The 14,471-nt window shown below is 36.0% G+C and overlaps 3 protein-coding genes across 3 annotated transcripts; all 3 read left to right on the top strand.

The window, feature by feature from the left end:
- Window positions 1-4,331: 4,331 nt before the first annotated feature.
- On the top strand, window positions 4,332-6,204 carry LOC106294518 (ABC transporter G family member 4). Its single transcript, XM_013730089.1, has one exon. The coding sequence runs from the start codon at window positions 4,398-4,400 to the stop codon at window positions 6,117-6,119; it is 1,722 nt and encodes a 573-aa protein (XP_013585543.1). The 5' UTR covers window positions 4,332-4,397; the 3' UTR covers window positions 6,120-6,204.
- A 2,363-nt stretch (window positions 6,205-8,567) lies between these two features.
- Window positions 8,568-10,073, top strand: LOC106341578 (40S ribosomal protein S10-1). The gene is made up of 5 exons (XM_013780315.1): window positions 8,568-8,657; window positions 8,778-8,826; window positions 9,121-9,403; window positions 9,492-9,615; window positions 9,720-10,073. The coding sequence occupies exons 1-5, from the start codon at window positions 8,655-8,657 to the stop codon at window positions 9,798-9,800; spliced, it is 540 nt and encodes a 179-aa protein (XP_013635769.1). The 5' UTR covers window positions 8,568-8,654; the 3' UTR covers window positions 9,801-10,073.
- Window positions 10,074-10,977: 904 nt separating this feature from the next.
- On the top strand, window positions 10,978-14,031 carry LOC106324560 (glutaminyl-peptide cyclotransferase). Its single transcript, XM_013762510.1, has 11 exons — window positions 10,978-11,365; window positions 11,447-11,503; window positions 11,588-11,623; window positions 11,889-11,953; window positions 12,025-12,088; window positions 12,782-12,899; window positions 13,010-13,107; window positions 13,325-13,395; window positions 13,485-13,512; window positions 13,609-13,663; window positions 13,759-14,031. The coding sequence occupies exons 1-11, from the start codon at window positions 11,078-11,080 to the stop codon at window positions 13,851-13,853; spliced, it is 975 nt and encodes a 324-aa protein (XP_013617964.1). The 5' UTR covers window positions 10,978-11,077; the 3' UTR covers window positions 13,854-14,031.
- Window positions 14,032-14,471: the final 440 nt, after the last annotated feature.

Here is a 14,471-nt window from a genome sequence, read left to right as displayed (position 1 = left end):
GCCTTTTATCTTGCTGAAAAACAAAACACCATTCGAAGTGTTGTTTGGTCATGCACCTGGTTATAAGCATTTACGAGTTCTTGGGTGCTTGGCGTATGCCCATAATGGAGATTACGAAGGTGATAAGTTTGCTACACGTAGTAGCGGTGTGTATTCTTGGGGTATCAATATGGGAAAAAGGGTTGGAAGTTGTATGATCTGGATCGAAAGGTATATTTGTTTCGCGAGACGTTGTTTTTCAAGAAACAACATTCCCGTTTGAGAGTAGTAAATTGACAAGTGGATCTGATAGAAATTTGGTGGTGTCTCCTCCAGGAGGAAATTTTGGCGGTGAGGAAGATGATGATGGACCGCCAGCTCCGAACAATGCTGATATTTCTCCGACTGCGATGGATAGTCAAACAGAGGAAGCCACATCTTTGCAAAATGAGGCATCTTCAGCTCAAGAGGCAAGCTCTACTGAACCTCTAGGAAGAGGATGTCGACAGAAGTATAGGTCTACACGACTTAAGGATTATGTTGCTCAAACAGTAACCACGAAACAACCCCCTTCTCTCTCGACAACAACACTCACTCCTCAGCCATCCTCAGGTACGAAATATCCTATTTGTAATTTTGTTTCGTGTGACCGTTTTTCACAGAAACACTTGGACTTTGTGGTGGCTTTATCAGCAACCATGGAACCACAATCCTTTATTGAAGCAATGAAAGATGAGAAATGGGATGTTGCAGTTGAGTCCGAGATTACATCGTTGGAGGCAGCAAACACATGGCGACTTGAGCATTTGCCTCCAGGAAAGAAAGCACTTGGATGTAAATGGATTTTTACGATAAAGTATAATTCTGATGGTACGATTGAGCGATACAAAGCTCGTCTGGTGGTATTAGGGAATAACCAAGAAGAAGGAATTGATTATATGGAAACATTTGCACCTGTGGCACGCATGACAACAGTTCGTCTCTTTCTTGATATTGCGGTGAAGAAAAATCAGGAAGTGCATCAGATGGATGTCCATAACGCCTTTCTTCATGGAGATCTACATGAAGAGGTCTATATGAAAATCCCACCAGGGTTTAGAGATAAAGGTGAAACACGAGTCTGTAGACTTCAAAAGTCATTATATGGCTTAAAGCAAGCTCCTCGGTGCTGGTTTACGAAGCTTGCTAATGCTCTCCGAGCATATGGGTTTAAGCAGTCACGATCTGACCATACATTCTTTGTCTATGTTAAGCAAGGAGTTCGACTGCGTATATTGATTTATTTTGATGATTTGATTATCTCTGGCACGTCGCCTAAGGATATTCAGTTATTTAAGGACTACTTGGCAACTTGTTTCAATATGAAAGATCTTGGACCAGTTAAGTATTTTTTGGGCTTGGAAGTAGCACGCAGTAAGGACGGTATTTATCTTTGCCAGAGAAAGTATGTGTCTGATATAGTAGCTGAAGTTGGTCTACTTGGATGTCGTCCGGCGGGTTCTCCTATCGATCAAAACCATAAGCTAGCAAAGGCGGATGGAGCGTTGCTTGCTGATCCACAAACATATCGAAGGCTGTTGGGGCGTCTTATATATTTGTCAGCTACAAGACCTGATCTTGCATACTCTATTCATGTTCTCTCACAATTTATGCATGCACCGCGAGCTGAACATTGGTTGGCTGCACTGAAGGTAGTTCGTTATCTGAAAGGGACGATTGGGCAAGGTATTTTGCTTCGAGCTGATTCACCAATGCATTTCACGGGGTGGTGTGACTCTGATTGGGGATCATGTCCTCTCTCACGAAGATCAATAACAGGATGGATAGTTCAGCTTGGAGACTCACCGATATCATGGAGGACACAGAAACAAGACGCTGTATCGAAATCATCGGCGGAAGCCGAGTACAGAGCAATGGCAGAGCTGACTGCGGAACTTAAAGGATTGCAAAATCTTTTGGATGACTTTGGTATTCGACATAAAGGACCAATGTCGATAATGTGTGATAGTAAACCAGCTATCCATATTAGTAACAATCCGGTTTTTCATGAGTGAACTAAACATGTAGAATCGGATTGTCATTTTGTTCGAGATGAGATTGTTCGAGGATTTGTCAAACCATTTCATATTTCTACGAAGAATCATATGGCTGATATACTAACGAATGCATTGGGATGAAAGGAGTTTGATGTTTTTCTTATCAAGTTGGGCATTCAAAACTTGTATGCTCCAACTTGAGGGGAGGGTGGGGAGGGTATTGGGATATGTTAAGATTCCATATACTAAGATTTAGTATATCTTCTGTTATGTATAGTTTCCTATATACTCGGGATTGTCCATGTATATATATATGAAGGTTTGTTAACGCCTAAGGGATAAGATTGAGATATTGAAACCTAATTTGTCAATAACTATTATGCAAATATATAGTAATATAGTTTAAATATGTATACTAGTGGAAGAGATGCATATTTCATTAAATTCTAATGTCTTTCGTATTTTGATTTTAAAATTGTAGTCATATGGTTTTAGAACAGTAACATATATTTCGTAAAAATTTGAAGTAACATGTATTTGGTTAAATTGTAGTAACATGTATTTCGTTAAATTCTAATGTTTTTTATATTTTGATTTTGTTAAATTTTTAGTTTATTATTATATTTATATATGATATGTTTTGATATATTTCACAGTAATTTTTATTATTTAAATATATACTCTTCTTTATTCAAACTGTTGTTACCATTTAAACTTATAATAACTGTTTGATCTATTTGATCTGTATTTCTCCCGCATGATCTCTATATCTTCGGTATAATCTGCTTTATCTCCATTTACTCCACTAGTATATCTTATCTATTCTGGGGAATCGACTGCGTGATGTGCAATTTTCCTGTATACTAATAATACAATGGCACAAGAGAGAGAGAGAGAGCCATAGAAAAACCCGTGACCTTTACCTGCATCCCCCTTTAGATTTTCCCTCTCATTTCCTCAACAATATTCACTATGACAAACACATTTAGTTTATCTTTACATGTTTATTAAATGTGTATATATGATCAAAAAGAAGGTTTAAATGTGTATATATGTAACTGCAACCATGCTTCTTTATATAAACTAGCTTAAGACCCACGCAATTGCGCGTAATGAGCGTAATGAATATTATATATAAAACTAATTTTTATCTATTATTATTTATTTTTATTCATTTACGTATTATGTATATAATTAAATTAGATTAAAGACATAAATCAAAACAATACATCTTGTTTATTTACGATATTTGTTTTGGTAAATAAATAAAATGATTGTTTTGATTTATTTTATATGGTATATAACTAAATTTCAATGACATGTACATAGATATATATAGTATATTTTAATATAAATATTTATTATTGAGAATTCATACTCATATGATAAACACAAAGTTTATAATGTGCGATTTTTTAATACAAATTTCGAAATTAAAATATTAAGGTTTCAATATTTTTTCAATACAAATTTAGAAATTATCATATTTAAGTAATTTTCTATGTTATATAGTTTAATTTTAAACTATACTAATATATAATATGAATGTAGTAAATGAGACTTCATATTCATATAATTTATGATCATTTGTATCTTGTTATTACCAAAAAAAATTAAGACATTGATCACAAAATTTTAGTGTGAGACCTTTAACGTTTTAATAATTTATAGCCGTTTTAAAAATCCAAAATATAACATATAAGACTATTTTAAATTTTTATTATATGGTTAATGTGGTTGTTTAATATCTTTTAATAATATAAAATTAAACAAAAAAGAACTAAGATACAAAAGTTATTATCAAATATTTATTATTCATAATCATTAATTGTCATATATAAGTTAATCATCTTAGGTAATTTCGTAGCTTTTATTTAAAAAAAGTGCGAAAATATTTTTTTATACACTATTTATCAATTTAATAGTTAGTTTAATAAAAAGTATAATATATGTTTAGATAGACCAAACTATTTTCTTAAGAATTCTGAATTTCATTTTCATGGTGAAACATGGCTAAAAAATAATGTTGTAATGTTTTTCTATTAATATATAAGTGACGAGGTATATGGATTTTCGTTTCATTAATAACTCAATTTTAATTTGGATGATCATCTCTAATGATCTCTTCTCTGATATATTACTTGTCTCGGCACCGCATCGTTGTTACATCGCCACCTAGCCACGACTACGTCGATGAGTTCAATGTAACTCAATATCATAAATGACAGCAAAAGACAATACTTCAACGCAAACAGACAAAAAGGGTTAAATATTTGTCAGCTTCATATGAAAATACTAAACCATTCCAAACTCAAACATCCATAAATTCTCAATATACAACACTCTCTTTCATTCTCCAACTTGTAAAACATATCTCCCTAAATGGAATCAAATACTCTTACCACCTCTTCCATCTCCTACACCAAACCTCTTCCACCGCTCTTCCCAACGGCGGAGCCACCTTCTTACATCCTCCGCAACATCTCCCTCACCTCTCATCCTTCCCAAATCCTCGCCATCGTTGGCCCTAGCGGTGCCGGAAAATCAACTCTTCTCGACATCCTCGCCGCAAGAACCTCCCCAACCTCAGGCTCTATCCTCGTCAACTCTCTTCCCATCAACCCTTCTTCTTACCGCAAAATCTCCTCCTACGTTCCTCAGCACGACGCCTTCTTCCCTCTCCTCACCGTCTCCGAAACTTTCACTTTCTCCGCCTCCTTACTGCTCTCAAAAACCCCATTAGAAACCTCCAATGCCGTTGCTTCTCTCTTACAAGAACTTAACCTAACGCATCTCGCGCATACAAGACTCGCTCAAGGCCTATCCGGTGGTGAACGAAGGAGAGTTTCTATTGGCTTAAGTCTTCTCCACGATCCTGGATTCTTACTCCTCGACGAACCCACTTCCGGTTTAGACAGTAAATCAGCTTTCGACGTTGTTCAGATCCTCAAGTCCGTTGCTACGTCACGACAAAGGACAGTGATATTGTCCATCCATCAACCTAGCTTCAAGATTCTGTTTCTCATCGACCGCTTGTTACTACTCTCCAAAGGAACCGTTGTATACCATGGAAGGCTTGATTTGCTCGAAGGTTTCTTGCTCTTCAAGGGATTCACGGTTCCTCCTCAGCTAAACTCACTCGAGTACGCTATGGAGATACTTCAAAACCTCCATGATCCGCACGAGAACGCCGACATTGTTCTCCCTGGCCCTCAAGAGCCTCAAAAGCAGAACACAAAACAGAGCTATAGAAGCTCGAGGATCACTGAAGTAACCCTACTTTCTAAAAGATTCTTGAAGATCATATACCGGACAAGGCAGCTGCTTCTTACCAACATCTTAGAAGCTCTTATAGTAGGTCTTGTCTTAGGCACTATATACCTCAACATTGGAACTGGCAAAGCGGGAATCGAGAAGCGGTTCGGTCTTTTTGCCTTCACCCTCACGTTCCTCTTATCATCCACCACGCAAACCCTACCAATATTCATCGATGAACGTCCCATTCTTCTCCGAGAAACCTCGAGTGGACTCTACCGACTCTCCTCTCACATTCTCGCAAACACACTGGTTTTTTTGCCTTACTTGCTCCTCATCGCAATCATCTACTCTGTCTCTCTTTACTTCCTTGTAGGTCTCTGCCTTTCGTGGCAAGCTTTTGCCTACTTTGTCCTCGTGATCTGGATCATTGTCCTGATGGCAAACTCTTTTGTGCTTTTCTTGAGCTCTCTCGCACCTAACTATATCGCTGGAACATCGCTAGTGACCGTTCTACTCGCGGCTTTCTTCTTGTTCTCCGGTTACTTCATCTCTAAGGAGAGTCTTCCTAAGTACTGGCTCTTCATGTACTTCTTTTCGATGTACAAGTATGCGTTGGACTCGCTTCTGATAAATGAGTACTCGTGTCTGGCCAATAAATGCCTTGTCTGGTTTGGGGAAGGCGACGTGAAAGGCTGCTTGCTTACTGGAGGTGACGTGTTGGAAAAGAAAGGGCTTGATGAGAGACAGAGATGGACTAATGTTTATGTGTTGTTAGGGTTCTTCGTACTATATCGTCTTTTGTGCTTTCTTGTTCTACTCAAAAGGGTTTCAAGTTCCAGGAGATGATTTTTCTGTTATCATTTTTTTTTTTTTGCTTAATTTATGTAAGGGTTTTTCTTGTTACTTCAGAATTCATGGTATACATACACAAAGAGGCAATTTATTGATGAAATAGTTAAATTGTAAATTCCATTATCTACAATATTTCCTTTCGTTTTGTTCACTGTCTTGTTATGTCTTTGTAAGCCAAGTATCAATCTCTAGGCTACCTAGTAAATATACATATACGAATACCAAGAGCTCCACCTGATGTCACGAGTGTGATTGACTCACTAATCACCTCAATAATGATGGTATCAATCATACTCGATAGAGAGAGAGAGAGAAAGCTTACGTTGGGCCAAGAAATAATCGAGAGAATCAATTGGATTAAGGGATAGGAGAGCCATGTTCGTGTATTTTGTTGCTTGGACAAAAAAGAGATCGTCACGGACTCACGGGTCCACATGATCGTCATTTTCTTTGAAAAGCAACACTAGTTTATTGTTCTTAGAGTATGTCCAAAACAACACTTATTAGCAATTCTCAGTTTTGATTTGGATTCAAGATCTTGACCTCCGTTCAGCTATTTTGCGTTAGTTTACTAATATTGTTCTACTTGGCGTACTTTAACTAATGTTTATTTTCATCTATTACTGTTGTAGATCCTGGACTTTACTTTGGGACAATCATACTTATTGCCCCCCGCTATCCAAAAAAAAAACTGAGCTATTTTGTTTTTGGTCAGCAAGGACGTATTGGTTAACAAGGAGGAATTCATGATGTTGACAAAATAAGAATATGATATAATTAGTATTTTTATTATATGGTCAAGTTGACATACAAAAGGCTGCTTTCTCGTTTGTATTCATGAGTTCACGGACATGCATGTTTCATTGGTCGTCCGTGAACTACTTTCTCCGAATCTCATTTTTGTTTAACAACAATTTTTGTCTGCGCCAAGCTGGCTTTCTGACTTGATCACAACTCAAATCCCTTTTTTTATTACTACTTTTAGAGGCTGACTATACAAAACTTAAATCTCAAAACTCAAAGGACAAAGGTGTACCATGCTTTGATCTCAGAGTTGGAGAGCTTGAATTCAAATCAAGAACAGGGTACATGTGTTGGGGACGGTATCAGGTTTGCTAAGAGCGTGATTATTGGGGGTTCTTAGGGTGGAGTTCTTAGCGGAAGATAAGAACTCCATCCTAAGAACCCGTCTTTTAACTTTTAACTAAAAAAACTAATAAACCGATTCTTAGTTTTTTTAGTTAAAAGTTAAGAGACAGGTTCTTATCTTCCGCTAAGAACCTCACCCTAGGAAACCCCCGATAATCATGCTCTAAGAGCAACATTAACAGTTACAACCCTACTAAAGTTTTAAAACAAAAAAAATAATACTATTTTAAAGATTTAGTTATGTAAAACCAATTAAAACCCATGTTCGGAACTACGCCAGGCGCTAATCGGGCGGTAACTCCGGGCCTATCGAGTTACCGAAAAATCGGAGAGTACTCGGGGATTATGCGGGGCCTAGTTTTAAATATAATTTAATATATTTATAATATATTTAGCTAATTTTAAACATGATGATACAAGTTCTTAGACATAATTATATAATTTTATATATATAATTTTAAACAGTCTCATTTTGATTCGTAAATGGTGGGTTTGGTACGGAAAAAAATCCTAAATGTAGTATGTATGTGTTTGTTTTGGATTTGATAGCTAATTATAATTATTTAGTAATGAATAATTACACAAAATATGCCAATAATGAGTAAAAAATAATCAACCGTGTTTTAACTTACACGGACGAAAAAAAAACTTAGGCGGTCAACGCGGGATTAGGCGGTCTTACGCGGATCAACGCCTGTCTACACCGATTTGGGCATAATCGCCGCGGTCAACCTCCGAACAGTGCCTAAGCGGCCGCGTTTTCGAACAGGGATTAAAACATTATTAGACTGACATGTGTCATCGGTTCTTAAAAATCATGGGTTTATTTATTTCTTATTAGCAAGCTATTTCTTATTAGCAAGCTAGTGACTTGCGTTAACATATATTATGTATTACCAAGATCTAATTTCGGATACTATGAGTATGTATGGTATGGACATCTAATTTTCTAGACATTCAAAGAAATACTTTGCCAAGGTCCAAAGGGAAGTATGTAGCTCCATAATTAATAATGATAATGTTACAATAGTACATACTTAAAGAAAATTCGTACGTCAAATTAACAGAACAAGTGTAAGAGTTTAGTGTATACACTTCGTTATCTATTTATCAAATCATCCTTAAGGTTGCATGCAGTTCATGTTGCTAGCATTACTACAGGTCTCGGGTCACGTACAGTGTAGACTTCATAAAATACCTCCAAAGCCCAGCACTGGAGGCAAACAATTATTACAATTCTCGGCCCAAATAAAGCCCAAATACGTAATATATAAAATTGGTCACTTATCCACTGAAAACCCTAGTTTTCTTGTGCCGTAGCTTTGTGACAAAAGAAGTAGCTGTTTGCCTCTTTGCAGTGAAAGCACTACCAACAAGAAGATGGTATAGTCTATGCTTTTGCTCTGTTTCTGTATTTTCTATATTTTTACATTTGTATGTTTTTGTAATGGAAGGACATATCCGAGAATGTACTGATTGTGTTCTTGTTCGTTCTGTTTCCAGATTATCACAGAGACCAACCGCAGAGAGATCTGCAAATACCTTTTCAAAGGTTTCTACTTTTTCGTAGCTAATGCATTCTTTCATTTCTGCTAGTGGAAACATGTTTAGTTACCATTTCTTAGGGTTCTTGATTTGTAGTTTGAAACTATTAGATTGAATAAGTAAATGCTTGCCTTCAGCATATATGGGTGCAGTAGACTTGAATCTAGCTAAACTAGTACTTTGTCAACTTGTTCAATAAAGTTTAAATCTTTAACTGTTGGGTTGGGTTATCAACTGTATTGTGCTATGGTAATTTTGTGAATGCTGAATGATCTATATTATATCACGTCGGTTTCACCAGAAGGAGTATTGTTCGCCAAGAAGGACTTCAATCTCCCAAAGCATCCGTTGATTGAGTCAGTGCCCAACCTGCAAGTGATCAAGCTCATGCAGAGTTTCAAATCCAAGGAGTACGTTAGGGAGACCTTCGCTTGGATGCACTACTATTGGTTTCTCACCAACGAAGGGATTGAGTTCTTGAGAACTTATCTTAACCTTCCCTCGGATGTTGTTCCCGCGACCTTGAAGAAGTCTGCTAAGCCCATTGGTCGTCCCTTTGGTGGCCCACCTGGTGACCGCCCTAGGTAATTGGTTACAATCTTTGTCACCTGTCTGGTTTGAGGGATTAGCTAATTCTAATTTAACGATAATGGGATTTGGTGTTTGTTTCAGAGGTCCTCGCTTTGAGGGAGACCGTCCTAGGTTTGGTGACCGTGATGGGTACCGAGGGCCACGTGGCGGTGATGCAGCAGGTGAAAAGGGTGGAGCTCCAGCTGATTACCAGCCGTCTTTCCAAGTAAATCTCTCTCACTCATCATCCCTTCCGAGTTTACTTAAAAAGCCTATGAGGTCATTTTTACAAGATTTTGTCTAACATTACATTGTGTGTTATGTTGACAGGGAGGTGGTGGTAGGCCTGGATTTGGCCGTGGTGCAGGCGGTTTCAACGCAGCAGCACCATCTGGTTCTGGTTTACCCTGAAAGAACTCTTGTTATCGTTTAGACTATTGAAAGACGAGTTTTGTTTTTGTTTCTGGCCTTAGTTTTGTTTGTGTGACTGCAAATCTGGAATCTATGGTCTATCTATTTTTCTGACTTTTGGTCTAAAGAAAGGAGTCCTTTATTAGTTTCCACTCTCCAGGATTAGTGTTAAAACGCCCGTTTCTTTTTCTTGTCTGTCATAGACTCATAGTGTCATGGAAGCTTGTGGTTTGTCCAAATGAGATATGAGAGCGGATTGCTTTTTTAAAATAAGTGAAGAGGAACATGTTTTTTTTCTTATTAAGCATATGTTTAATGGACACCACTACCTATGTAGCTGGTTATTCATCCTGAAGTTTGACAGTGTTTGATCAAATACTAGAGCCAAAAATTGGGAGTTATCTTGGTTTTAAATGGCGTGTAGCCAGACTTGGCTTAGCCATGGCGATCACGTGTTTCACACAACCAAATTGCAAGCTTCTGTCTCTCATTTTCACTTATGTTACACTCTGGTTAAAGCAAAGCAAAGATGAACCAAAACACTAATTTCATTGATAAAATTATAGTTGACAAAAAAAAAAATTAAAGTTGGTAAATTCAGTGTATTACTTATTTTGGTCTGACCTTAAAAATAATCCAAAATTTCATGAATTTTATGGATTAATAAACAATTTAATCTAAATACATATTGTTTCACAAAAAGTGTCATTTTAATAATTTTTACACAGATTAAAAATAAATAAATTATATTATATTTACATTTTTATCAATTATACCTATTTGATCAAATAATATTTGAGATTAACAAAATTATTTATAAAATACACAGTTTGAATTTAACCATAAATTGTATCGAAATTACAAAATGGCACATTTATATAAGAAAAAAAAAATTTAAAATAACATTTTTTTTTATGAAACTGAGAATATAACTTGAATAGAAGTAGATCCGATAAAAATCTGATCCAAATCAGAACTGATATCTGAAAATTAATACATGCCTTATGAGAGAAACTAATTCCAAAATGTATTTGCTATTTTTTGCCTTGAATATCCATGAAGACTAAAATCCGGATATAATTATCAAAAAATAACTCTTTCACATTACACTGAAAATTCAATGAATTACTTCAAGAAAAAGAAAAAAAAGAGGAAACATATACAAAGTCTGGTCAAGAGTTAGAGCGCTGAAATGGTATAATTTTACAAAAACACATAACAAATCTGGGTGGCGTCGGGGCATTTCCATCTACAGCCGTCGTAGTTGACGGACTTTGATGGCCACTCGATCTTCATCCTATAAGAAGAGACACACGAAGCAGCGATCAATGCCTCCTCATTCTCCTCAATTCCCAGTTCCTGCTTCTCGCCGATTCTTCTCTTCTCGGAGGAGGATCTCGACGATGATGATTCCTCTTGCTCTCTTCTCCGCCGCCATTTTTCTCTTCTTTATGCCCTTCAACGGCTCTGGAAGATCGTCTGATTCGTCGTGGGATCTTTTATCTGCGATCCATGAAATTGAAGTTGTTGCTGAGTTTCCTCATGATCCAAACGCGTTTACTCAGGTTTTTCGAGGTTTAGTCAGTCATCTCAGTCTTTCGAAATCTCAGTACGAGTAAATGTGTGTGTGTGTGTGTCCGTTGCAGGGTCTTCTTTATGCGGGAGAGGATACACTCTTCGAATCAACTGGTCTATACGGACAGGTAATTGATTGGCTTTGCTGCATATGTCTGTAATAATCTTCACAGTTTGACATCCTTTCTGCGTTTTTTCTTTTTCCCTTACAGTCCTCAGTCAGGAAAGTGTCTCTTCGGACAGGAAAGGTATGGGGTTTTGTCTTTTTGATTGATGAGAAACATGTTGTAAAGGTGCACGCTTTTGGTATTGAATTGTCAAGAGGTTGTGTGTAATTGTGATTGGAGAATGATAGCTTTATTTTTACAAGATAATGGAGTTTATGGAATGTTGATTGAAATACACCGATGAATTTGAACTGTTTGCTGCTTGTGAGATTAGCTTTGTGGACCAGCATTATGAAGTTCAATCTCATGACCTTAAAACTTAGTTTCGTTTCTCCTTCTTGCTTAGGTTGAAGTTATCGAAAAAATGGGCGACAAGTACTTTGGAGAGGGTTTGACACTCCTTGGAGAAAGGTTGCAAAATTAAACTCTGCTTTTTCTAGGATCTTGTTCTTTAATCCACCGACTCTGTTTATCTCTTGTAGCCTCTTTCAAGTTGCATGGTTGACGACCACGGGTTTCACATATGATCTTCGCAACTTAACCAAAGTTTGTATTCGCTTTCCCTATCTCATATTCCTTTTGTTTGCATACTTTAGTAGACTTAAAATTCAGTTTTAACATAGTCTTCGTTCCTTTTATTATAGTGTTGTTGTTGTTAAGTGCCGGTCCAACACTTTTAGATGCCCTAAACAAATTTTTAACAACATATTTTATATTTTTTCCTTATCATATATATAACTATATTATAATATTAAATATCACACAGTTTTTTTTATAAACTAATTCAAATCCATTAATAATTATTAAAGATAATCTTATGAAGTTAATTGTATAGTAATATTTGTTAACATTATCACCAATATTTTGACTATAATCAATCATAGTTTACTAAATCAATTGTTAATACAAAATTTCAACAATTTAAAATTTTATATTTTACCTTTTTATGTTAGCATTTATATTTTACTTATATTTTATATAACTATTACTTATATTTTTACATAATTTTACTTATATTTTATATAATTTATTAAATTTTATATGTAAACATAATTTGTATTTATTTGAAAATAATAATATTTGTAAAAACATTAGTATTAATTTATTTATAGAACTTTTATTAGTAAGCGATGGCTTGGGTGGCTTGTCCTCCGGACCGGCCTTGTCCATTGCATTACCGCTTTATGGTGAACTAGCATTGTTGTACTCCTTTATGTTAACCATTTGATCTCACTGTAGGTAAAACCATTTAAACATCATATGAAAGATGGATGGGGATTGGCTACTGATGGAAAAGTGTTGTTTGGAAGTGATGGCACTTCTACTCTATACCGGATGGACCCTCGAACAATGAAAGGTTTCTCTCTTATTCTGCATTTTAAGTTTTATTCTTTGCTTTTGTCTTCTTGAACCACTTACGTATTTTCTGGACTGGGGAGTATATTTATGATTTTCTTGACTCTGCAGTTACTGATAAGCATGTAATCAAATATAATGGCCTTGAAGTACGATACCTTAATGAACTCGAGTACATAAACAATGAAGTTTGGGCGAACGTTTGGCAGGTAATTCAACTGTTTTTTTTTTTTGGTATTTGCATTTATTCATTCTGACGTCTGAAAGAATTATTGTTACACACTTTTTTATTGTTAAGCAAAGTTGTTAGGATATGATGCATGCAAAATGTCACAAAGTGGAATCAAACTTTGGTGCATTAGTTTTCATTCATTGTCTCACTTTGATATAGCAGGAATAAGGCTGATATGTATCTCTCTGTTGCAGTCTGATTGTATTGCTAGAATTTCACCCAAGGATGGATCGCTACTTGGATGGATACTTCTTCCCGAATTAAGGTTAGTATTGTCTCTTTAAACATGTAGTATTTGTGTAGGAAAAACCACTGTATTATAGAATTGATCATTCTTCTTCTTTTTTTCCACAGACAAGGATTGCTGCATTCGGGACATGGGGTGAGTTCATTATCTGAATTTCACAATTTTTTGTGACTTAATCAGTCATCTTCAAAACTTGTTTTCCCTTTCCTTAATCTTGTCTTTGCACTATAGGGTATTGATGTCTTGAATGGTATAGCATGGGACAGCGACAAGAAGCGTCTCTTTGGTAAGAAAAATCTCGTCCGGTCCCTTGAGTCTGGTAATAAAACTCTCTATCTAGTCATATGACATTTTGAGTCTCGGTGATTGTGCATATTGCAGTAACGGGGAAACTGTGGCCGAAGCTGTACGAAATCAAGCTAAAACCAGCAGCAGCAAAAAGCGAGAGACAAATCGCGCGACAATGCTTGATATGAAAAGAAAAAAAGATAAGAGGGGTAATTGTTAGAATGTACACTGTTGTACACCATACATTCTCAACATTAGCAGAAAAGTGTAGCCTGAGGGGGTCCATGACCCAAGTTGCATTTACTAGTTTTGTATCTTTCTCTATTCCATCTTGGGGTCCGAAATAAAAATAGAAAAATAACAATACTATAAGAGTAATAAGTAATAACCAAAGAACAAAGATGCTACGAGGAACTCTGTGAACCAATAAATTTATGACATGTAGAAAAGACCTATAGACGCTTGAGGCTACATAATACATTATGAGATCTTCAATTCTACAAATCATATGATTTGAAGAAAACGGATTTCAACAATCTAACATGGAGTAGACGAGATTTTAGAAACTAGATGGAATGCTCGATATGCAGACATGATTATGTAGCCTCGTAAAAGAAAATGTAGATCCACAATGTTTAAGAAACAATGATACAACAGAAACATAATCTATTTGATTAAAGAAAGAACATTCTTTCACAATTTAGGTACACAATAAAAAAGGTTACGAGATTTTAATATATGATTACTCTTTATATTTGCCTAATTAAATAATTTATTTTCAGTAATAGTATCTGAACAATTAACCA

This window comes from Brassica oleracea, chromosome C1 (assembly GCF_000695525.1).
Source record: "Brassica oleracea var. oleracea cultivar TO1000 chromosome C1, BOL, whole genome shotgun sequence".
Classification (NCBI taxonomy): domain Eukaryota; kingdom Viridiplantae; phylum Streptophyta; class Magnoliopsida; order Brassicales; family Brassicaceae; genus Brassica; species Brassica oleracea.
Note: the sequence above shows the minus strand (reverse complement) of the source record. Positions and strands in the feature narration are given on the sequence as shown.